Below are 26207 nucleotides of genomic sequence, written 5' to 3'. Positions count from 1 at the left end.
GTAATAACATCTGCTAAACACATGGACTGGTATTTGATTTGAACACCTTGCTTGTTTCAGCAAGGAGCTACAAAGTTTTATCACGTTGAGTCCATGTTATCGCAGAAATGGACTCGACCGCATGAATGCCGTGCAGTCCCAACTTCAGTCAGCTGTTCGTTCCCAAATATATATATTTTTTAAATTCTAAAAATAAATAAACAGTTATGACGGTTATTTTATTTTCCTGACGGTCTTCATCCATAACCACCGCTTACATGGTTATACAGTAATTGTGCCACGCCTATTTGGATCCTTACAAATCACAATCTTACTGTAGAAAAACAACACAAAGCAAATCGCCAAAGGCTGCAGACAAATCACAAAAGCACAGACAAATGTAGACTGTCAGTTTGATAGTTTCATTGTCTAAAGTGTCTATTGTTAACACATAATAACAAATCAAGACTCGACCATCTAAACCAAGCCTGGCTACATAGACTCATTGCTCCGGGCCAAACGCCACACCACACCCACAAATGTTTGTTTATTCTCTGCAATGAGTCTGGATTTGACTCCTTAACCGACCGTTCTAGAATGCGAACACATTCGGATCGTCTGATTGGTCCCAGAAACCGATAGGTTGGCCCAGAACCAGAACACACGTGAGTAAAGCAACGGTTCGAAAATTCGTCATTGCCTTTGATACTTTTATTGTTTACAGACGATCCAATCGCTGATTACATTGTTTTGTACAATGCCTCTTGTTACCATGAACGATTCAGACAGAAGTATATAGTGATCGATAGAGCAGCGGAAAAATTCAGTGGGAGTTATCAATCAAATGTGAGCCAGCAAAACAACTGCACGTTTTTCAGTAAATTTTCTATTGACCTTTGACCTGGAAGCATTTTATGGACCTGTGGCCTGAGATGCCATCCTCTAGTCTTGTGGACATGACTGGCAGCTACAGTGCATTCAGAAAGTATTCCGTCCCTTTTGACTTTTTCCACATTTTGTTACATTATAGCCTTATTCTAAAATGGATTAAATTGCTCATCAATCTAAACACAACACCTCATAAAAACAAAGCAAAAACATTTTTTTTTAACATTTTTGCAAATGTATTAAAAATAAATTGCACTGGATAAGGTATGTCTCTGTGCTCAGTAGCTCAGTAGGGAAAGAGGTGAATGGGTTTTATGCTGGGACTTGACCCAGTGCTATAGTCTATAAAGCCTTGTTGAGTACCAAAGTGTATGGCACTTTATGTCAAACTGAAAACATCCAACATAGGGAAACAGTCAGCCATAAGACCAGTCAATCAGTGTATAGGCTACACTCGAGATAAAGAGTTAATCCCTTCTTTCGTTGTCCTTTATTATCTAGCATTATGCTAAAAAGGAAGAAAATCCTCTGAATGATACAGTTGATAGGATTTTCACAAGACAAGGGAGGCTGGAAATTGGTCGATAATCATCGAGGTCACTACTATCCCTGCCCTTACTGAGTTGCAGCACAAAAACTGCTTTCCACACTTTTGGAATATTTCCTGATACTAAAGTTAAATAAAAAAATGTGTGTTACGGAGCCAGCAATGAGGGGCGCTGCATACTTAAGCAAAGACGGGTCCAAATTGTCACCCCCAATGACTTCTTGGTGTAAATTGCTGATAAAGGCAGCAAGGACTTCTGTTTCTGTGAGTTTCCAAAAATATAAACCCTGACTACCATTTCCCAAGTCATGTGAGGTGGACTGACCATCCATCGAGGCAGCTGGAGGCTGTATGTGGGAAGAACAGTAGGACCACGATTTATTTCAAATTTGAAACCAGCTGAGATAAAATGCTGATTGAAGGCATCACAAATATAAACTTCTCCAGTAATGATGTAGGAGTCTAAAATACTTGCTTAGACCCCGCTTTAGTGAATTAACAGTTTTCCTGAATTTAGAGGGATCACTAACTGTGTCTGCCATAGAGCTAAGAAAGTAGTTTGATTTGGCATGTTTAACCGAAGCAGTGCACCTATTTCTCAATTGCCTAAATAGCTGCCAATCAGTTAATAATGAACCAGTTTGTCTAGCCTTGGCTCAGGCTTGATTTACTATCAAGAGGAGGTCTGAGAGTTGTGATAGAAAAATTATGTATTCACCTTGTTTGTTGGATATGTAAGAATTATTTACTTAACAAACAGTAAAATATTTCTGTCATGCTCATGCTGGGTTTTATGGTCTCCACTCTAGCACCCTGCAGCTAATCTGGGCATATGGTTTTACTAGAGATAGCTTGAGCTGACAATGACTTGGTGATAAAAACCTAAAAGCTGGCATTCCATAGACAAGATGTGGTGTGTGTGATCCGAGATAGAGATAGCCTGGACGAGTTTAGAACAATGCCTCATTGTCTCATCTTCCTGGCATCTGGGAAACTAAGCCGGGTTGGGGTAAAACACCATTTTACATTTTATATTTTAGTAGACGCTCTTATCCAGAACAACTTACAGTAGTGAATGCATACATTTCATTTCATACATTTTTTTTTTTTTCTGTGCTGGCCCCCCGTGGGAATCGAACCCACAACCCTGGCGTCGCAAACACCATGCTCTACCAACTGAGCTACAGGGAAGGCCGTGTGTAGATAACCAAGGTGGCTTATGGGAAGGTTAGAAATGACTAAGCATTTTTTAGGGCCTATATAATATATATATATTTTTAATTGTTTTTAGTTAGGCTCTTACCCTAACAGTCAGTCAAGACTGTTGGACTGCGCCTCCCGGGTGGCTGCATCGCAGTGCTAGCTGTGCCACCAGAGATTCTGGGTTCGAGCCCAGGTCAGGTAGGGTTTGGCCGGTAGGGATATCCTTGTCTCATCGCGCACTGGCGATTCCTGTGGCGGGCCGGGTGCAATGCACGCTGACCAGGTCGCCAGGTGTACGGTGTTTCATCCGACACATTGGTGCGGCTGGCTTCCGGGTTGGATGTGCATTGTGTCAAGAAGCAGTGCGGCTTGGTTGGGTTGTGTTTCGGAGGACGCATGGCTCTCGACCTTCGCCTCTCCCGAGTCCGTACGGGAGTTGCAGCGATGAGACAAAACTGTAACTGCTACCAATTGGATACCACGAAATTTGGGAGAAAAAAGGGGTTAAAATATAAAAAGACTGTTGGACTGACGGTTTCATTATTGCAATAATTAATCAATATTAAATAAAGATGATTGTTTGAAGAAATTACCAAGTCTCTCTCAGTACTGAATTTCCACCACAGAGTACAAGACAGTAAGGATTAGTTTGGTTTTTGACTCGGAGTTGCTTGAGGGGCATGTTTATCAGCCAGAGAGGAAAAATGGATTAGAAAAAATCAAGTACCAAAACAGGTGTCTGTTATGCAGCTAGTAGACAAATCCTCTGAATAATATAGATCATGAAAGAACACCTCGGCAATAATTTATTAAAATGTATCTTCACAATTATACGAGGTTCAGAGTTTTTCAATTTGATATCTCTAATGCAAGCAATAGAGCAGAGGTCACTGATATAATTTGCAAAAACACCACTAGCCAAATACTTATGGCGACGGTTAAGGTCAGTCAATGAGGAGTTTGTTAGGTTTTTTACATTAATCTGAGTGGGTTTCATTATTAGCGGAGTCAAGTTGAACTCAAGACAAACACTCCTAAACTGATCTGAGGCATGTGTAAGCCAATCAAGATTTAGATCTCCTAACACAACCAGTTCAGATACTGTACCTTTGAGGAGCTTGATTTGATCAGTCAATGCTTCAGCCGGTGTCACATCTTCTCCTGCTCCTCCCCTGCGGCGTAAAATGTCACCAGAATACTAACCACCAGTCCTGGGATGCATCATTACGCACACCTGGCACTCATCATTACGCGCACCTGTTAATCATTATGATTCACACCTGGACTTAATTTCCTCCCCTTTATATGTCACTCCCTTATGTTTTCTCACCAGTTGGTATTGTTCTTGTTTACTGGCATTTAGCCTTATGGAATTGTCTCAGTACTGGTTTTGTTGTTTTATTCACCTGCACCTGCTTCCCGACTCACAGCTCCGTTATTACAGTCGGGTAGCACAGGGTTTTTGCTCCAGGAACAGAGACGTTTCTTGCCATATAGCTGCCTAAAACAACAGCCGGCGTGATGCGAGAAGAAATCAGTCCATTCTTACACCTCACATGATTTGGGAGACCCGTTAACTTGCGAGAGGCGTAATCTGGCACGTCTGCAACTCTTGGCACCCATTTTGAGCCTCCCATAACCAACGAAGCCTCATTCATTGTAGAAGCCATCGGAGAGGGCGACAGAACAGGGGAAGGAGGTGCAGCTACCTCCAGATTCCATCTAGAAGTGGAAGCCCCCAGGGATTAAGGTATTTTTGGTATTTTATTAGGTGCTGGAACCTCTGGATCCAGGGCAGCGAAGCTGTTTGAAGTCTGTATCCGGTCCAGGATTCCCACAGCCATTGAGGCCCATATTGCCAAAGGCCGCTGCTTTCTAATTCTACGGCGAGTGACGTACCTCCATGCTGGTTGGTAGGGTCAAGACTAGGAACATCCACTAAGTAAACCATAAGCATCCTACTAACTCCATTCGGAGAGGGATCCCTGTAGAGGACTGGCAAGTCGGCTGTGGAGAGACAACACGGTGGCAACACTCCCACCAGGCCTGAGCGGCGTCCAGCTACTGGAGTAGAAGAGAAACAGAAAGTAGGCAGATGTGGATTCTCCAGTAGCTTGTAAGTTACTGCATGTAAGTTCACTACTTGTTTGTTGAGAGTAGCCACTTCGCCCCTGTAGTCCTCTGCAAGGAAACAGTTGCTACATTGAAAGTCCGGACGGTCCACATTGTCCCGGAATAGAGCAAAATAAACACAGCTCCCGCAGCATTGAAAACGTTTGTTAAACACCTCCATTTGAAACTACAGGCTAGCTAGGTTAGCTGGGCATGCGGGTCTCTTCTTGACAGGAATGTACTAAAAGTTGGCTATGAGTTACAGTGGGTTTGCAAATACAGCTCACATCCCCCCTCCCAAAACAAGCACAGCCAGTGAAATGGCAAACACACAAGCAACACACACCCGAACGGCAAACAGAGAGAAAGCGGAGGACTTGTTCACTGTATGGATCCTGGCTGCACATACACTATACGAGCAGGAGATGACCAACTTGCAAGTTGGTGCTGTAGAACAAGCAGTAAATTGCCTGGCAGTCAGCCAAAATACCGGTCAACAAGTTAGGGAGCGATAAGTAACAGGAGCATTCACTCACCAACGAGCAGCGTGAAGGAGCATGAAGGAGCAGCGTGAAGGAGCAGCGTGAAGGAGCAGCGTGAAGGAGCAGCGTGAAGGAGCAGCGTAAAGGAGCAGCGTGAAGGAGCAGCGTGGGAGAGATGGTCTCCTATGGTACACTCAAGTTACCTTAAAATATGTTGTTCCAAATGCTAGCTACTTAGCAAACGTTAGCAAAAAAACAACTGATGGTGTGTTCAAGACAACAGGGAACTCAAAAAATAAAAGGTGCTTAGAGTTGGAAAGATCGCTTTGAAAGGTCATCCAACTCAGAATTACTTGTCAGAAACTCAGTCATCATTCTAGAGCTCCAACCTCTCCAACCTGAAGATCACCGACATCAGGATTTTTCCCAGTCTGAGCTCGTTTGATTTCTGAATTCCCAGTTGTCTTGATCACACCAAAAGTAGTATGTTTCGGCCGTGGCATACTGCATACTTTTTACTAAACAGTCTGTGCTAAATAGTACGTAGTACAATTACTACACAGTATGCAGATAAGTAAGCAGTAGGCAAGCCAGATTTCGGGTACGGCCACTCTCTCAAACAGACAGGCCAAAAGCCCTACCAGACACTGATTACCCCAGAAGGGATCACTTTACAATAAACTGCCTGCCTTTATTCCAGGGGGATAGTTACTTTACGACTGCTTTGGTAACCAAGATGTTATTACTCAGCTACTTATAGGAACTAGAGATGATAAACATTAATTGTTGACAGACAAATTGCCAAATTCCGTTTTAGATCAGTTATCATCGTGTAATCATTGTGTAGTATGTTATTACACAAAAAAAACGTATTACATGATACTATATACACAGAGTGTACATAACATTAAGAACAATTGCTCTTTCCATGACATACACTGACCAGGTGAATCCAGGTGAAAGTTATGATCCCTTATTGATGTCACTTTTTAAATCCACTTAATGGAGAACGCTTTCGAGTCCATGGGGCGGCAGGTAGCCTAGTGGTTAGAGCATTGGACTAGTAACTGAAAGGTTGCAAGATCAAATCCCTGAGCTGACAAGGTAAAAATTTGGCGTTCTGCCCCTGAACAAGGCAACCCACTGTTCCTAGGCCGTCATTGAAAATAAGAATTTGTGCTTAACTGACTTGCCTAGTTAAATAAAGGTAAAATAAAAAAATGCCCTGACATTTGAGGCTTTTCTGAGGGCAAAAAGGTGTGCAACTCAATATTAGGAATGTGTTAGGATAGACATTAGCTGTCCATACAGTAGACCCATTTGAGGAAGGCTGTTTACCAAAGAGGAGATATGGTGATATGGTTAATGTAGAACCTTAAACACTATGTGTTGTTCTGCATGAAGTGACCCAAGGTGTAACTTCATTATTCTCGCAAACTCTGACTTCACTTCAACCATCACAGACACTGTGTAGTGGTCATCTACTATGGCAGGGTATTCACCTCAGGTAAGACATGGATGCTGTAGCAAGGGCAATACCAAAACTGGTTATAGTGAACAAAGATATAAGCACAACATGTAAAGTGTTGGTCCCATGTTTCGTGAGCTGAAATAAAAGATCTCAGAAATTTTCCATAAGCACAAAAAGCGTATTTCTCTCCAATTTTGTGCACACATTTGTTTACATCCCTGTTAGTGAGCATTTCTCCTTTGCCAATATAATCCACCTGACATGTGTGGCATATCAAGAAGCTGATTAAACAGCATGATCATTACACAGGTGTACCTTGTGCTGGGGGTTCAATAAAAGGTTACTCTAAAATGTGCAGTTTTGTCACACAACACAATGCCACAGATGTCTCAAGTTTTGAGGGAGAGTGCAATTTGCATGCTGACGGCAAGAATGTCTCCCAGAGCTGTTGCCAGAGAATGTAATGTTAATTTCTATACCATAATGTTGTTTTAGATCATTTGGCAATATGTCCAACCGGCCTCACAACCACAGACCACATGTAACCACGCCAGCCCAGGACCTCCACATCCGTCTTCTTCACCTGCGGGATCGTCCGAGACCAGCCACCCGGACAGCTGATGAAACTGAGGAGTATGTCTGTCTGTAGTAAAGCCCTTTTGTGGGGAAAAACTTATTCTGATTGGCTGGGCCTGGCTCCCAAGTGGGTGTGCCTATGCCCCCCCAGGCATACCCGTGGCTGCGCCCCTGCCCAGTCATGTGAAATCCCTAGATTAGGACCTAATTCAAGTATTTAAATTGACCGGTTTCCTTATATGAACTGTAACTGTCGTCGTAAGGAGTGGACCAAAATGCAGCAGGTATATTGATCATCTTCATATTTTTATTGAAGAGAAGACATTTAAACAAAACAAATGACGAAAACAGTCCCGTAAGGTGCACAGACCATACAGGAAACAACCACCAAACAACACAAGTGAAAACACACACAACTAAATATGGCCTCCGATCAGAGAAAACAACAACCAGCTGCCTCTAATTGGAGGTCATTGACAAAACTAACAAAGAAATAGACAAGCTAGATAAACACATAGAAATAGATAATCTAGAACATAAACGAAAAACCCTGAAACACACAAACCAAACACCCCCTGCCACGCCCTGACCAAACTACAATAACAAATAACCCCTTTTACTGGTCAGGACGTGACAGTAACTCAGTAAAATCATTGAAATTGTTGCATGTTGCATTTATTTTTTTGTTGCATTTTGCAATGTATACTGTTTACAGTATACACCAACTTGAAGGTGTTATTTCTTTTAAAATGACAGTATTCAAAATTATTCTGATTTCAATTACTGTAAAAAAAAATATATATATATTATTTTGTACTGTGACCACACTTGGGACTCAGCCTTATCTAGTATTTTAATTTAAAAAGTTGGTCGCTAGCAACCTGAAATGTCCTGCCACATATCCTGCTACACCACCAGCTCTGTGAGCATATGGAGATATGTGTAATGAATACGATGGGAGACAGAGAGCTGGTTTCAAGGGCAGGGCACAGCAGGTGTTTATTGTAGAGGACCGCAGGAGGAGACAGGTAGCTGGGTCCGGGGGCAGGCAGAAGGTCATAAACCAAAAAGGCAACAGTACTGGCAGGGAAAAGGCTAGTAACGTTGTCCGGGAGATCAGGCAATAGGTTGATAACAGGACTGGAGGATTACACTGGAGGATTAAATTACAGGAAACCCAGCGCTCCAAATAGAAGTGCATAAAAAAAATATATATATCTCACAATGATGGGGTGCAAAGAACTGAACTAAATAGTGTGTGATAATGACATACATGTGTGTGAACAGGTGATCAGAATTCTGGTGATTGGGATCTGGAGAGTGAGCTGCGTTCATGGGATCTATGTGTTTGAGAGTGTGAGCTGGAAAGTGTGCTGGAAAGTGAGCTGCGTTCAGGGGATCTACGTGTTTGACAGTGTGAGTTGGAAGTAGACGTTGGAAGTTGACTTATTGACAGGAATTACATTCCTGCATTTTGCTTAAAGCTGGCCAGAATAAAGCAAATAATTGTCCAATTATCACCACCAACATTGCATCAACGTAAAACTAGCAGTGCTCAAGGACACTTGACATAGAGTATACATGAATGCTTCAGGGATTTGGATTTTCAGCCTCTTGGTTAAGTGCATCAGTGTTTCTTCAGCGCCACTAGGTTTGCTTGGAACATGTATTAACACACCAAAAAAATACGTGTATGGCTAGGGTACAGTGTTTTCCCCTGGGGTACAATATAAGGAACGGTCATCATTGATAGGTGGGGGCAATGTACTGGTGGGCCTCATTAGCATATTTGGGGATGTGGTTTAATATATGTGTATTTGTGTTAGTGGAAATGTTGTAGCAGTTTGAGTGCTTGATGGTAATGCCGATGCAAGTTGAGCACCTCCTTTGATGCTGTCTGTTGTGTAAACATTGTTAGAGCACGTGTCACTAATGAGCTGCACTGTAAGAAGTGTAAGAAGTGCAGCTCACCACATCCCCAAATATGCTAATGAGGCCCACCAGTACATTGCCCCCACCTATCAATGATGACCGTTCCTTATATTGTACCCCAGGGGAAAACACTGTACCCTAGCCATACACGTATTTTTTTGGTGTGTTAATACATGTTCCAAGCAAACCTAGTGGTGCTGCAGAAACACTGATGCACTTAACCAAGAGGCTGCAAATCCAAATCCCTGAAGCATTCATGTATACTCTATGTCAAGTGTCCTTGAGCACTGCTAGTTTTATGTTGATGTAATGTTGGTGGTGATAATTGGACAATTATTTACTTTATTCTGGGCAGCTTTTAGCAAAATGCAGGAATGGTCATTTAAGGGCAACTTGTTGCTGTGAATTTGTATTTTCTTCACTGTAAGTTATTGTAAAATTCACACAACTTACAGGCACCTGGCTGCCACTAGCAATACATGCTAGTAACGTACTATGGCTTTGCTGACTCTTCTGTTGACAAACATTACTTGTTAATTGGCAGCCTACTGTAGCCACGGCAGCCTATCAGAATATTGGAGGCGTGGCTTTCAGCAAGTTCTTTTTGGTCTCCAATGAGAGGGAATGTCATCCCAGCAAATATGCTCTGTTGTATTTTGTTCATTAACGCTAATGCTGCGTTTACATGGTATGAGGTAGATGGTAGACGGTAAACCATTTAACATTTACATTTAAGTCATTTAGCAGACGCTCTTATCCAGAGCGACTTACACATTGGTGCATTCACCTATAATATCCAGTAGAACAAACACTTTACCGGATGTCATTGTTTTCAATGAGAGCAAAACGGTGAAAATCGTCACTTGTTTTCTACTGGATGTGTAGTTGCACCGTTTGTTCACTGAAATCACCATAGCAATGCATACCATAATGCTGGCTTGTTGTTGGCGTCACCATCTTTTTTGCTTTCTTGTCCCGCTGTGCCAACTGGTAGGATGGTTTTTGAGTCCCTCGTCTAAACTCAGCATACACTTGTACACTGTCAGTTCTCCAGCCTTGTTAAAGGCTGAAATAAGCACATGTGATACCAAAGAGACATAATATTTCCTTTATAGCTAGTTGCGACAGTATGTCCTTGTAATACTCACTTCCCTTCCTCAACATCAGGTCAGTGAGTGTGACCGATGAGCTACAGTAAGTTATTGTGACATTTACAATAACGGAGTTGCAGCTAGCTGACTGCAAGTTATTGAATATTAAGCTACTGAAAAATGCACAGTAACATCTTAAGAGTGCAGCTCTTGATTGTCACAAGTTCTTACACTGATTGCCAAACCAAGTGTCAAAAGAGGTGCTCAACCTTCACTAACCACGTAAACTCATACAACATTTCCACTGACGGCTGGCACAAATACAACATATTTTACACCATGTCCCCAAATACCCTAATGAGCCCAACCCAGCACATTGCCACCACCTACATTTCAAAGTGCTGTAATGATTGTACCTGACTGTACATCGAACATATTGTGTAGAGAAATGTACCATTATGTAAGGGATAATCAACGAGGGGCTATGCGTTCTATGGAAAATAGTGAACGACGTGGAAGGTGTGTTTCCCAATGCACAGGCGGAGTGGAACTGACCTTCCACGGAGTTGCATTGAATGTGTTTAATTTGCCGGTAGAATGTGTTCAGCTGCTACGGAAGTAGCTAGCAAGTTTACTAGATAACTACAGTATTTGCCGTGGTAATCAAACAGAATTGCTAGTTGACCTTTTTGTAATCCAGGGCATAACATTGTACTGTAACCATACTCTTATTTTTGAGTGTGTGGATATGTTCTTGGTAGAAAATAAGTATCTGGTGGCACTGCTCAGATATTAATTAATGCACTTCAGACCAAAAGCTCAGAGACAGGATTGTGTCGAGGCACAGATCTGGGGAAGGGTACAGAAAAATTGCTGCAGCATTGAAGGTCCCCAAGAACATAGTGGCCTCCATCATTATTAAATGGAAGAAGTTTGGAACCACCAAGACTCTTCCTAGAGCTGGCCGCCCGGCCAAACTGAGCAATCAGGGGAGAAGGGCCTTGGTCAGGGAGGTGACCAAGAACCCGATGGTCACTCTGACAGAGCTCCAGAGTTCCTCTGTGGAGATGGGAGAACCTTCCAGAATGATAACCATCTTTGCAGCACTCACGAATCAGGCCTTTATGATAGAGTGGGCAGACAGAAGCCACTCCTCAGTAAAAGGCACACGACAGCCCGCTTGGAATTTGCCAGTAAGCACCTAAAGGACTCTAAGACCATGAGAAACAAGATTCTCTGGTCTGATGAAACCAAGACTGAACTCTTTGACCTGAATGCCAAGCGTCACGTCTGGAGGAAACCAGGCACCGCTCATCACCTGGCCAATACCATCCCTACGGTGAAGCATGGTGGTGGCAGCATCACGATGTGGGGTTGTTTTCAGTGGCAGTAAGACTAGTTAGGATCGACGGAAAGATGAACAGAGCAAAGTACAGAGAGATTCTTGATGAAAACCTGTTCCAGAGCACTCAGGACCACAGACTGGGGCAAAGGTTCACCTTCCAACAGGACAATGACCCTAAAGCACACAGTCAAGAGAATGCAGGAGTGGCTTCGGGAAAAATCTCTGAATGTCCTTGAGTAGCCCAGCCAGAGCCCAGACTTGAACCTGATTCAACATCTCTGGAGAGACCTGAAAATATCTGTGCAGCGACGCTCCCCATCCAACCTGACAGAGCTTGAGTAGATCTGCAGAGAAGAATGGGAGAAACTCCCCAAATACAGGTGTGCCAAGCTTGTAGTGCCATACTCAAGAAGACTTGAGGATCTAATCGCTGCCAAAGGTGTTTCAACAAAGTACTGAGTAAAATGACTGAATACTTATGTAAATGTGATATTTCAGTTTTTTTGCAAAGATTTCTAAAAACCTGTTTTTGCTTTGTCATTATGGGGTATTGTATGTAGATTGATGAGGGGAAAAACTATTTAATCCATTTTAAAATAAGGCTGTAACGTAACAAATTGTGGAAAAAGTCAAGAGGTCTGAATACTTTCCGAATGCACTGTATGTAGCATTTGCATACACATTCATTACCTATAATACATCTCTGCACTTAGCAGTGCAGGTGGCGCTCTTTTGCTATTTTAATTATCAATTAATCTGACTATTCTCTCATTATTGATTTAATTTACTTATTTCAGCAATTTTAGGTTTTTCTGTATAGTTGTCTAATGTTGGTGGGCCATATTATTCTGTTTCCATGTTACTCCCGAATGGCTATGATATATATATATATATATATATAATAGCTTTGCTAAAAATAAACTAAAGAAAAACTGAGTTTCACTTTGAAGCCCAAAGTGTAAGAATACAGGTGAAATAATTTACTAACACAGACATGGTGGCGTAGCAGAAAGATTGGAATGCTGTGAACCAAGAGGTTGTGAGTTCAAATTCCAGGTGAGGACACAATGAATAAAACATACTAAACATACACAATGTTGAAAACAATATTTTTGTTTTCACATGTGTAGTGTTCCAACGCCACATACTTTCACGTGAGCATCTGCCTCTGATTCCAAAGGTTGCATGTTCAAATCCACCGACAGAAAGTTGTTTTTTAGATTTTTGTTTTAAGCTTATCCCAAACCTTAACCCTTACCTTAACCATTCGGAGTTAATGCCTTAGCTTAACCTTAAACGCGTTTGAAACAACTTCGAAATTGGACTAAAGAGAAACATGGATGAATGTCTAATTCTGACGTGAGACTGTAGTTGGAAATGTCATGTGAAGTGTTTCAAAAACACATTTTCACATGCAATTTTCCACATGTAAAATTATCTGTTTTTTTTCCATAAGGGACCTAACTGTATCTTTTGTATTTGGTCAATTCCACAGTAATGGAGTGATGCTGAGACTCTGATTTTATCATAAAATGCATGTCAAACAAAAAACAATGATTGCAAAGTTAAACAAACCACACAACTCTATGCACAAGGTCTACTTTTAACAATTTTCACTGAAATCTTTACAAAAACACATTTATTGAACAGTGCAGATGCAAAGTTTGGTAACAGAATGACGGCACACACAGCACAAACCGTCGTTCTATTACCAAACTTTGCATCTACACTGTTCTTCAAGTAAATGTCTTTGAGACATTTTTGGGCATGATAATTAAGTTGAGTGTTCAATGTTTCCAATACTGTATCACAATCAAGGATACATTTTTTCTAGAGAGTCTCACTCTTGACCAAATCACCTCAGCTAATCAAAATGGGTGTGGAGTCACAAGAAAGGCTAGTGACATCCCAAAAGCACAAAACAAACTAGGGATGCACAATATATCGGCGAGCATATCGGAATTAGCTAAAAGTGGCAAAATTGGCCCGATGTCTAGTTTAACGCCGATATGCAAAACCGACGTCAAAGCTGACGTGCATTCATACATAACATAAGTAGATGATGTGATGACGCCACAAAAAATACAGTACTACACAGAACAAAAGCAGAAAAATACTAAGCGCACACTTCCAACAACTAAACAAGTTGAGCAGTCATTTGAAAGAGTAAGAACATTTCAGCGAGACAACTCAAAGGTGAAATCCAATAACGCCAAGATAATGGAATTCATTATGCTACTTGCTATGGGCGTCACGACTGATATTTGGACCAGCAATGTCAGCCCCATGAGCATGCTGAGTCTGACAGCACAGTGGGTCGACGAGGATTTCGTACTGAGGAAAGCCGTATTGCATGCTCAAGAATGTGCTGGTTCTCATACCGCTGCTGCCATTTCAATGGCATTTGAGAACAAGTTTGAAACTTGGAAACATGAATACACTCCTAGCGCCACTCAAACAACTGACTTGAGAAATAAGCTAATCAACTGCGTCTGCAGCAGACGTGGTACCCTCTGTCATGGCATTGAAAAGCCTGCTCAACAAAACTTCTGACAGACCGTGGGGTTAACTAAGAAATGTACTTGAGATTGTGAACAAGCGATTCGGTGGTATTCTCTCTGAGCCTCTTTATTGTGTCCCCACCATGCTCGATGCTAGGTACAAAGACCGCTACTTCGATGCAGACAAGAAACAGGGTTTAGGTGAAATGTTACATACACAGCTGGACAAGATGGAAATGGACACAGTGACAGTGTGCAACGAGGAAGAGAGGCCACGGACAGACAGAGCTGAAACTTCACTGCTAAATGTAAGATGAAATCCTGGTTGAGAATGAAATGAGTGAAAAAATGAACAACGAAACAGCACAGCAAGTAAGTTAAAGAAATAGGTTTTGATTATGGGGACATAAGTAAATTCCAACAAAATAACTTTTTGGTCAGTTTGGTGTAGTGTGTGTGTGTGTGTGTGTGTGTGTGTGTGTGTGTGTGTAACCTTTATTTAACTAGGCAAGTCAGTAAAGATGACTGCCTACCCCGGCCAAACCTGGACGACGCTGGGCCAATTGTGCCGGATGTGATACCGCCTGGATTCGAACCAGGGACTGTAGTGATGCCTCTTGCACTGAGATGCAGTGCCTTAGACCTGTGTGTGTGTGTGTGTGGACATGTTTAACTATTATTGTGGGGACCAGAAGTCACCACAACAATAGTAAACAAACAAAAATGTGACTTACTGGGGACATTTTGTTAGTCCCCACGAGGTCAAATGCTGTTTCTAGGGGGTTTAGGGTTAAGGTTAGAATTAGAGTTAGGGTTAGAATTACGTTTAGGGTTAGGAACTAGAGTTAGTTTTAGGGTTACGAGCTAGGGTTAGGTTTAGGGTTAAGGGTTAAGGTTTCTGGGTTAAGGTTAGGATTAAGGTTAGGTTTAGGGTTAAGGTTTCTGGGTTAAGGTTAGGGTTAGGGTAAGAGTACGGGTTAGGTTTAGGGGTTAGAAAAAATAGTATTTTGAATGGGACTGAATTGTGTGTCCTCACAAGGTTAGCTGTACAAGACTGTGTGTGTGTGTGTGGGGGGGGGGGGTATTGTTTTTTGGGGGGCAAGGAAAATATCAGGTATCTCCCAAAAACGAAATAGAAACTAGCAAATCAGGTCTGAAAACTAACAAAAACTAAACTGAATTCAAAATAAAAATCGAAGAACAAATAGAAATAAAAACTAGTATAAAACAAAACTATAATAACCTTCCTATAATTACACTTTACTTGTCTCAGGGAGAATAAGCACAATACATACTTCTGTAAAGGCAAATGAATAAGACACATACAAAACACATTTACAAACAGTGAGTGTGTCTGGCTTTACTCTTTTAGATCATATAGTGTTCCATTTTAATAAAAAAAGACACCTTGGCAACAGACGTCTTGCCAACGTTTCTTCCTCTGTTCTGCATGCTCTGTGGTCTTCCAAGAGCATGTGAATTTCAATACCACTCCACAGTCCCAGCCAAATGTTACAGCACTGCAAAAACAGCATGCCTAGATGGAAATTTGAACATAATAAAGCATTATGTCCTTATGTTTGTTTAGCCAATACCAATGAGGTCTAACTTTTTGTTAAGACCGGTTGTTGGGACAAGCCTCAGATAATCGCACCATCATTGTTGCGCAAGGCAACTTGGTCTCCAAATTTTACAGAACAGTTACGCTACTTGTAGCCTATGTGAAAAAGACTAACAAAAAAAAACAAAGCTTTGCAATGAGGGCAGGATGGAACCAGGTTGCAGCCAGAACCGGGTTTACAGGATTACCTGGTAGATCAATTGTGCGTGCAACATGACTGTTGGAGAGGTCAAACACTAGCGGTTCTGGGGGAGGGGCCAGTGCCCCTGTGACAACATTTTTGGACCCCCTTGTGGCCCCCCTAAATGTGGAGTTTGAAATAATTTTTACATAACACATTTTTGCTATCGTTCTGTTATTAGACAGACGCAACGATGATGATTATGAACATGGTATTTTGCCTGCTAATGCCTGAAGAAAACGATATGACAACAATGACGTCTAATGTAACTGGCCCCTCTAACAGTACAACTGGCCCCAGCTTGGCCCCTCCAGTTGAAATGGTCTAGAACCGCCACTGAGGTCAAAGCCAAGAGTGTTGGCTGAATGCTAGCGCGCAACAAGATAAATGCTGAATTTATCACCCAATGAATTAATTTTGCCTACGATTAGATTTTCAACAACCAATTGAGCCGAAACGATTGTTTCCCCTTTGTGTCGAACAAGTTACAATCTCTGCTTCACAGAAGCCTACTTGCTATTATAGGCTGGTGCTGGTCAGCGCACTCTCTATAGTTTATGGAAAAATGCCAACAAGCTAAATAAACTCAGCTGATTCCTCTCACAGACCTGTCAGAACAGGCAAGTGTAACCTATGTTTGGTCAAGGAAAATTGGTTAAATTGCACTTTTCATACTGCATATCCATTTCTATTGCATTACTTATATTTCTATTTGCATTTTACAATCGAATAGTCTTACATTAGGCTATGACTTTTTCCGTGAGGCTCATTTCTTACTCACGTTATTGCTGTGGGAGAAACGTGTCCACTCCTTGTCCGTTGGGCTCCTAAATGCATTTGTATGCATTTGTCCAGGAAGCAGAGTTCTAAGTGAAAACAGAATTTCACGCAAGAGGATACCGGTTCATGAGATAGTCCTTGGTTACATACAGCCAAAGGAAGCGTAAATGAATGAAGACTCCCACCTTAGAATTTCTTCATTGTATGTAGTCCAAGGAGCAAGCACGGCTTTCCCACTCACTCAAATTTTCTCCCAACTCCTTTGCTTTGGGGTTCGCGGAGAGTGATTATTATTTTCTCTCCACCTACCAAAGAGGTGCGCACGCAAGTAATGACTGTAAATATGAATCAATGTATGAAGAGCAGAGCAGTGCGCCAAATAATTACAATATTTAAATGTGGTATTTACAGTGCGCATAAGAGGTATCCGAGTCTGATGTTTTCTATTGAGTGGTCTCCAACTGACAGAGAGAGTAGAGAGCTTCTTATTAACCTCCAGGCTGTAGATTCTGCATTTGCCTTGACTTGCACTGATACATGAGGAGCCGTCCGTATTCATCCCAAGTAGCAGCTAGTGTTAGATTTCACCGATACTGACTTGTGACATCACAGTTCTGATCAATGCCCCATCCATTTATGTAATTGATGATCAATGTTAGAGCCTAAATGTAACAAAAAAATGCAATTTAAACGGTATGGTCTCACAAAGGCGATAAGCCAACCTTTAAGAATAGTATATATTGAAGTGAAGTGGGAGTTGTGATATTACATTGGGATTAGGCTACATTACATTGTTATAGTTTTTAATACCACACTTTTGCTAAGCTAATAATTGGGTGGCCAGAACATCGGCTAGCTAATATAATAGCTGCCAAATTAATAGATCTACACTATTTTGAACACTATTTTGAACACATCTGGTAGTACATAATCAAATCAATGACAATAACATAATGTCTCTCGTAAATTACTTTTGTAGCCTATGTCTATTTCTCTGTGCCTTGATTAATAAGGAAAAACAGATAGCGTACCCAACTTTTTATTAGCTCAAAACAATCAGCTTCCTTGCAATGAAAAATGTCGCTCTCAAAAAGTCCCCCAAAAAAGGTGGATAATGAAAACATACGTTTCAGGGAAGAATAGACAGAGATAGGCCTATGCGTTCATCTTGCCACATTTCTCTGATGCCAACCCAGTGTCTTGTTGCTTGTTTGCAACGAAACTGTCACCATTTGCAAATAATTCAACCTAAGACATCATATGATTCTAATCATTAGCATACTTTCAAAATGTACCCTTCCACCCCATAGTCCCGATGCAGGACATTTTTAAGTGGAACTGGCAGCATTTTAGCAGCACGTAATTTTATTAAAATCAGTATACACCCATAGGAAGAATATGACACTTATTTGTATTTATTTGTACTTGTATTTTCTGCTAAGTCAGCATTTAGATATGGTCATTTTCACGTATATAGTATAATGGTCATATATCACGTTCTTGAATTTATAAAATGTTTGGGAATGATGTAAAGTAAGGCATTTGTGAAAATGTTATAGGAATGTAGAGTGGGAAAACGCCAGTGCGTTTGGACAATTAATAGACACTGCAGTTAATAAAACCAATAAAAACATCTGTCTTGTCCAAGACCAGAGTCTACTCTGACCGGTGTGCCATAGCAGATCAGAGCAACAGTAGGCCTATATGCAAATAAGCCATTTGCCACATGGGCCTGCCATCATTCATTTGAACTGGACTGTGTTTACCGCCAGTAGCAACTGCGTGACTTTAGATCATTAGAACGCATTCTCATAAAGCCACAAAATACACCTGAATGGATTTCTACACATTTACCACGGGAGTCCTCTTACATTTGGGATCTTTATGGTCCTATTGATAAAAAAAACATGAAAAGGTAGGCTCTCTCTCCTTCAGTTATGCACAACAACAACACGATCAACAACTAATGCTAACCAGAGTGAGATTAGCTGAAATCTAATGAGGTAACAGTAGATAAACCCTCTCCAACCTTTTCAACTACTTGGCCGTCAAAAATTGCACTGGTAAAGATGGTGAATAGTAGCCTGCTCGATCTGCAGCTTGCCTGCCAATGCATGCTTGTCCCAACCCACGTTTTGACAACGGAATGGGAACTTGCCTGCCTATCCACCTATTTGATCGATGCCAAAATACATTTGATTGACAACAAAGGGTGCGGTCCTAAATTGCCTCTAGTGTGTCAGAGCGTGTTTGTAAATTCAGAGCGTTGTTGTCAGATTGTCTGTTCATAAATTCAGAGGGTTGAGGAGTGGGGTTGATCTGAGCGTTCCTCACAACGGCAGTCAAGCGTCTAAGCTAGCTTGCTAGCTACTTCCAAACACAAATGAGAGAACACCTCACTCTGGCCATTTTACTCGCCCTAGCAGAGCTGGTTAGACTGTTTATCTAAAGCATTAGTGACTGTGTTGCTGGCAACAATTTAATTAGCTACTTTTAGCCAACATTTACTGACATTGGTCATATTCAGCGGTGTTGCTCATTCGTACATGTATTAGGTATTGCGCGCTCTGGCACACAGACGAGAGCGCTCTGAAGTCGGAGTAGATAGCCAGACTGAATTTACGAACGCAAGAAATGAAAACTGGATCACAGTCGTTCATGTTCTGCATAGCTAGCTATTTGGCAAAGCGATTCACATTTCTAGCTAGCTAACCAAATGATACCTGGATCTCTAGCTGTAGCCACCGAAAAACGATATGAGGGGAAAAAGTACAGATCAATCACCCACTCCTCAAATGACATGTCACCCTCCCAGCAGCTAGCTAACTTTAGGCTCTGTGTTTTTATCTTGCTTAATTAATAGTTACATAAAGATACGCTAGCCTATTAGCCACATTATGACTGACGTGTGATCATTGCCCTTGCTAGTTTGATTGTATTCACATTCCCAGCCTTAGTTATATTCAGCTGTTTATGATCCAAAATATTGAGTCATTGAAATTAAAACAGAGCATTCTGAATGGGTGGAGGCAGCAAACGATGTACCAGGCCAGCTGGGATTTACAATCTGATAGCAATATTTTTTTGACTACTAAGAAATGTATTGGTGAAATAATATGAATCATCCATTGAACTGCATCCATCTATTCTGCCAACGAGGCCTTACTGTACGTCATTGAATTGAGTTAACAATAACCTATTTTTAAAACCTAAAGTTGGTTTTGTAGCATGAACTGGGAATTACATACGTTTTACTGATATTATGAGTGCGTTCCTAAAAGTGGCCTGGGTTTAAACATCTCTTTTACAGAAAGTGAATTGCTCAATTGATAGCAGAATTACACATTGTAGGCCTATTAGATTACATCCCAAGCAAAGTATATTTTTTAACTTCTCGGCTATATAACTTTATAGCTCAACCTCTGAATGTCATAGAGACGACCCAAAGATATCCCCATTTGCATTAGATATGTCTTTCTTGTGCATTTTGATTCTAGCATAAAGTGTCACAGAGAAAGCATTGGTATAGATCGCTTTATATAATCAGAATCCATTTTAGTTTCTTCAAAATCTTAAGCCAGTGTTTCCCAAATTCGGTCCTCGGGACCCCAAGGGGTGCACGTTTAGTTTTTTTCCCCCCTAGCACTACACAGCTGATTCAAATAATCAACTAATGGCAAAAAACAAAACGTAGACCTGTAACAGTATAGCTTCCGTCCCTCTCCTCGCCCCTACCTGGGCTCGAACTAGGGTCCCTCTGCACACAACAACTGCCTCCCACGAAGCATCGCTTCACAAAATCCTCGGCCTTTGCAGAGCAAGGGAAACAACTACGTCAAGGTCTCAGAGCGAGTGACGTCACAGATTGAAACGCTATTAGCGCGCACCCCGCTAACTAGCTAGCCATTTCACACCGGTTACACACCTCTTGTGGTCCCGAGTACCAAGTTTGGGAAACGCTGTCTTAAACTAACAAGGGGTATGGTTTTTGCCATTATCTTAAACAAAAAGTAGGCCATGGCTTACCCTCATAGGCCTACCCTGTCAATTCAAGCACTGGTTTTAACTTAACACACCAAGCCCTTCATGGACACAGGTATTTAAGGAGTGGTGACACTATTAGAGTAATTGGCAGACAAATCAATGGATAGCCTATAATTTAATCTGTCAAACAGGTAGCCCTACCTCTTATTTCCTATAAGGAAGAAATAGGTTCCAACAAAAGCTCTCGTGTTAGTTAATTCAAATTAAAATGAAAACTTGAAATGAATTACTTGAATTAGCCTAATTTCAGCACCATGTGCTGTTCACCTCCAGATTTATTGCGCCTGGCTGCCGCTTCACGTTTCAGCGCCACAAAACTGTAATGGAAGTTACTTGAATCTGGCTTATTGTGAGGTCAATAACTCTGATAATAAGACTCATTATGTGCAATGAAACATGTTGTTTCGTGGCCTTTGGAGAGGCAAATATCAAAAAGGTGCAAGTGTGACAAATATGAGCCCAGAGCCGATGGTGGCAACCTATATGGGTACTACACTGTTAAAATAAAGTGCTTTGTAAACACTAAAACTAGCGACAACTGAGCTGCCACCACCTAACAGGAGACGAAATCTTACATTTGCTGGAGTATTGAAACACATGGGTGAAACATTCATCCTGAGGTGCTCTGAAACATGACATAGTGTGGTGTAACATCACTTTTTGTAACACCTTGCCAGAGTCCGGGTGCATCTAAATGATATCATAACCACCATCGATAAGAGACAGTACTGTGCACCTGTATTCATCGACCTGGCCAAGGCTTTCGACTCTGTCAAATCAAATCAAATCAAATGTATTTATATAGCCCTTTGTACATCAGCTGAAATCTCAAAGTGCTGTACAGAAACCCAGCCTAAAACCCCAAACAGCAAGCAATGCATGTGAAAGAAGCACGGTGGCTAGGAAAAACTCCCTAGGAAAAACTCCCTAGAAAGGCCAAAAACCTAGGAAGAAACCTAGAGAGGAACCAGGCTATGAGGGGTGGCCAGTCCTCTTCTGGCTGTGCCGGGTGGATATTATAACAGAACATGGTCAAGATGTTAAAATGTTCATAAATTACCAGCATGGTCAAATAATAATAATCATAGTAGTTGTCGAGGGTGCAACAAGCACGTCCGGTGAAGAGGTCAGGGTTCCCTAGCCGCAGGCAGAACAGTTGAAACTGGAGCAGCAGCATGGCCAGGTGGACTGGGGACAGCAAGGAGTCATCATGCCAGGTAGTCCTGAGGCATGGTCCTAGGGCTCAGGTCCTCCGAGAGAAAGAAAGAAAGAGAGAAAGAGAGAATTAGAGAGAGCATATTTAAATTCACACAGGACACCGGATAAGACAAGAGAATTCTCCAGATGTAACAGACTGACCCTAGCCCCCCGACACATAAACTACTGCAGCATAAATACTGGAGGCTGAGACAGGAGGGATCAGAAGACACTGTGGCCCCATCCACTGTGGCCCCATCTGTCAATCACCACATTCTTATCGGCAGACTCAACAGCTTTGGTTTCTCAAATGACTGCCTTGCCTGGTTCACCAACTACTTCTCAGACAGAGTTCAGTGTGTCAAATCGGAGGGCCTGTTGTCCGGACCTCTGGCAGTCTCTATGGGGGTGCCACAGGGTTCAATTCTCGGGCCGACTCTTTTCTCTGTATACATCAATGATGTCACTCTTGCTGCTGCTGATTCTCTGATCCACCTCTATGCAGACAACACCATTCTGTATACTTCTGGCCCTTCTTTGGACACTGTGTTAACTAACCTCCAGACGAGCTTCAATGCCATACAACTCTCCTTCCGTGGCCTCCAACTGCTCTTAAATGCAAGTAAAACTAAATGCATGCTCTTCAACAGATCGCTGCCCACACCTGCCTGCCCGTCCAGCATCACTACTCTGGACGGTTCTGACTTAGAATATGTGGACAACTACAAATACCTAGGTGTCTGGTTAGACAGTAAACTGTCCTTCCAGACTCACATTAAGCATCTCCAATCCAAAATTAAATCTAGAATCGGCTTCCTATTTCGCAACAAAGCATCCTTCACTCGTGCTGCCAAACATACCCTCGTAAAACTGACTATCCTACCGATCCTTGACTTCGGCGATGTTATTTACAAAATAGCCTCCAACACTCTACTCAGCAAACTAGATGCAGTCTATTACAGTGCCATCCGTTTTGTCACCAAAGCCCCATGTACTACCCACCACTGCAATCTGTATGCTCTCGTTGGCTGGCCCTCGCTTCATATTCGTCACCAAACCCACTGGCTCCAGGTCATCTATAAGTCTTTGCTAGGTAAAGCCCCGCCTTATCTCAGCTCACTGGTCACCATAGCAGCACCCACCTGTAGCACGCGCTCCAGCAGGTATATCTCACTGGTCACCCCCAAAGCCAATTCCTCCTTTGGCCGCCTTTCCTTACAGTTCTCTGCTGCCAATGACTGGAACAAACTGCAAAAATCACTGAAGCTGGAGTCTCATATCTCCCTCACTAACTTCAAGCACCAGATGTCAGAGCAGCTCACAGATCACTGCACCTGTACATAGCCCATCCCATCTGTAAATAGCCCATCCAACTACCTCATCCCCACCCCATACTGTTATTTATTTTGCTTCTTTGCACCCCAGTTTCTCTACTTGCACACTCATCTTTTGCACATCTGTCACTCCAGTGTTTAATTGCTATATTGTAATTATTTCGCCACTAAGGCCTATTTATTGCCTTACCTCCCTTATCCTACCTCATTTGCACACACTGTATATAGACTTTTTTCTATTGTATTATTGACTGCATGTTTGTTTATTCCATGTGTAACTCTGTGTGTTGTTTGTGTCGCACTGCTTTACTTTATCTTGGCCAAGTCGCAGTTATAAATGAGAACTTGTTCTCAACTAGCCTAGCTGGTTAAATAAATGTGAAATAATTTAAAAAATAAAATTTACCCGGAAAAGGTTGAAAACAGTATTATGGTGTTTCGAGTTCTGTGTAGGGTAAAATTCGATCCCTTCTCTTTTGGTGTTGCTTCCTCTCTTTAAAGCTCCTAAACACTATTATGTCGTTTCCAATCCTGTCTAGTGCAGAATTACATCCCTTCTGTTGGTTTCCAAATACTGTAAATGGGAGTCCCTCTTATTGTAGGCCTATAATCCCTGCTCTTATATGGTGTGTTGACAAACATTGATAATTCCAAAAGGTAAAATGTACATTAAACTTATTGTATGCTTCCCTGTTTAAACAGTGTTCACATATATAATGATGACATGTTGTGCTGTTTTTGTTCATTTTGGTGTTCGGTAGCGTTCGGCAGGCTTTTTTTTCAGCTGTTCCAGCAAAATAAAAAAAATGATTGAGGCTTGATGAAGTTCCGAAGTCTACGCCCCTTCTTTGATGATTGGTCAACAGTAGGGATTATTTAATTAAGTGTTTGTTGTCATTCTATGACGGATGACTAGTTTTCATGCACATTTTTTCACTTCAGAAATACTGCACCAAAAATCTTAGTTAGATGTAAAATTGCGCGATTAAGACCACCTCAACAAAAACGTTAATGACAGACTTCTTGTGTTATCATAGATTAATTCTGACTATTTGGAGAACGGGACAAACAGTAATATTGCCGCTTTCTTGTTTTTCAAGCGAAGGTATTTTAAGGGAGTATGCGAGCGCAGACGTTCACGTCGCCTAGCCGAGTTCTGCTAGGAGCAAACCGAACCTGTGTATGCGGACGCCTTTATTCTCAATCAAAGGACATAAGAAAATATAGTTTTGTCCAGGATAATAAATTATGAGTACAAACCTACTTCAAATGCTTTATCTTTTCTTTGCAAATGATCAAATGACAACAAGACATCTTTCACATTTTATATTGATAAAGTAAGATAGTTCAAAGATCTGTAAGGTATTTATCACATTCATATTCTTCAAAAATAAAGTGAGATATGGCCTTCAATTTAACATTCATAGAAGAAGAAAATGCATGCAATGACTGCTAATGTTAGCGAACAAACTGCAAAACTTCAGCCAGACGCTTTACTCCCACCTAGTGGACGTTCTTTATATTGCATCTAGTGGCTGCACTTCCTGTGCTCGTGACCGCAGAATACAAAACAGGAAGTTGTTGTTTGTTGTTAGCTAGCTACTGTTTGACTATCCCGAATGAACTAATTTTACATCCTTCATCATCCTGTCTTTCATAGCCCTTATGCTGGCACCATATGTACGTTTAACTTTCCTTTATGTTTTATGAATACTTTAATGTCATTGTTTATCCGCTTATATAACTTTTTACAACATCAAAAAGATCGCTTGCCAAAATGGTCTTAGCCGTTGTCATAGAGATGTATTGTGTTTAGCCTAGCTGTTTGCTAGCCCATTGAAATGTGACTATGTAGCCTCTGTTTTCGTCATGCTACAGTAGGTAATAAGTATGTGTTTGCATCCAATTGTACAGTATGTTCATCTTAGTATACTTACCCATTCTACATACCTATTTTGACTTGTTGCCAAGGAGGCCCTTGACAAAAGATGACTGGAGGCCATTGTTGGTAAGAAATCAAAATAGTTTATCAAATGTTTTTTCTCTGACTTATGGCAACCTCAGATGATTGATAATGGCTTATAATTGGTTGTCTCTTGTGCTTGGCTTTATTTTCTAAAAGGTAAAGGTTATGTGGTGGAGAAATGTGGCTTCAACAAAGAAGAGGATCTTTAGATACTTAAGTAAAAGCTGAATGAAGAAGGCCTCAAAGGGATTAGCAGGTGTAAATATGTAACATAATATGTAATTAATTAAAGTGTTTTTATAAGCTCTTTATTAACTGTTTCATGATATATGTACAGTTACAAACTTGAAGACATAACATGTGCACTAGTCTAGTAGTAATAGTACTGAAAAGAAGATGCCAATAGTGATTTTGAATAGGCAAACAATAGTACATGTGGCAGTTTTCAATAGTAATTCAAAATGGTTTATGTAGGAAATGAAAAAGGATTGGGAACAATTCAGTAGTGATAACACTACATGCACAGGTTGCAGTAATAATTCAATAGGGATTAAGTAGGCATACAGCAGTAATGTGTAGGCATTGTGTAGTAATTCAATAGTGAACATGTCAAATCAAATTTATTTGTCACATACACATGGTTAGCAGATGTTAATGCAAGTGTAGCGAAATCCTTGTGTTTCTAGTTCCGACCATGCAGTAATATCTAACAAGTAATATAACCTAACAATTTCACAACAACTACCTTATACACACAAGTGTAAAGGAATGAATACGAATATGTACATAAAAATATATAAATGAGTGATGGCTGAACGGCATAGGCAAGATGCAGTAGATGGGTATAGAGTACAGTATATACATATGAGATGAGTAATGCAGGGTATGAAAACATATGAAGTGACATTGTTTAAAGTGGCTAGTGATACATTACATCAAGATGGCAAGATGCAGTAG

At 41.2% G+C, this 26207-nt stretch overlaps 1 protein-coding gene and 1 long non-coding RNA gene across 3 annotated transcripts in view; one reads left to right on the top strand and one right to left on the bottom strand.

Moving 5' to 3' along the window:
* LOC115192252 (collagen alpha-1(XXIV) chain) overlaps positions 1 to 17260 on the bottom strand; it is a 183011-nt gene extending 165751 nt beyond the window's left edge. Inside the window, exons 1-2 of one of the 2 annotated variants that reach the window (XM_029750545.1) lie at positions 16895 to 17260; positions 16711 to 16795 (exon numbers count right to left, since the gene is read on the bottom strand). In XM_029750545.1, coding sequence (XP_029606405.1) covers positions 16711 to 16766 — 56 coding nt within the window. In that variant the 5' untranslated portion in view covers positions 16767 to 16795; positions 16895 to 17260. Of the gene's footprint in view, positions 1 to 16710 lie in introns of both variants that reach the window. The other variant, XM_029750544.1, reaches the window with a different exon arrangement.
* A 7441-nt stretch (positions 17261 to 24701) lies between these two features.
* Positions 24702 to 25444, top strand: LOC115191531 (uncharacterized). The gene is made up of 2 exons (XR_003877725.1): positions 24702 to 25292; positions 25407 to 25444. It is a non-coding gene; the product is annotated as an uncharacterized LOC115191531 (long non-coding RNA).
* The last annotated feature ends 763 nt before the right edge of the window (positions 25445 to 26207 follow it).

Source organism: Salmo trutta, chromosome 4 (genome assembly GCF_901001165.1).
Source record: "Salmo trutta chromosome 4, fSalTru1.1, whole genome shotgun sequence".
NCBI classification, from domain to species: Eukaryota; Metazoa; Chordata; class Actinopteri; order Salmoniformes; family Salmonidae; genus Salmo; species Salmo trutta.
The sequence above is the reverse complement of the archived record's forward strand: the minus strand, read 5'-3'. Positions and strand labels throughout refer to the sequence as shown.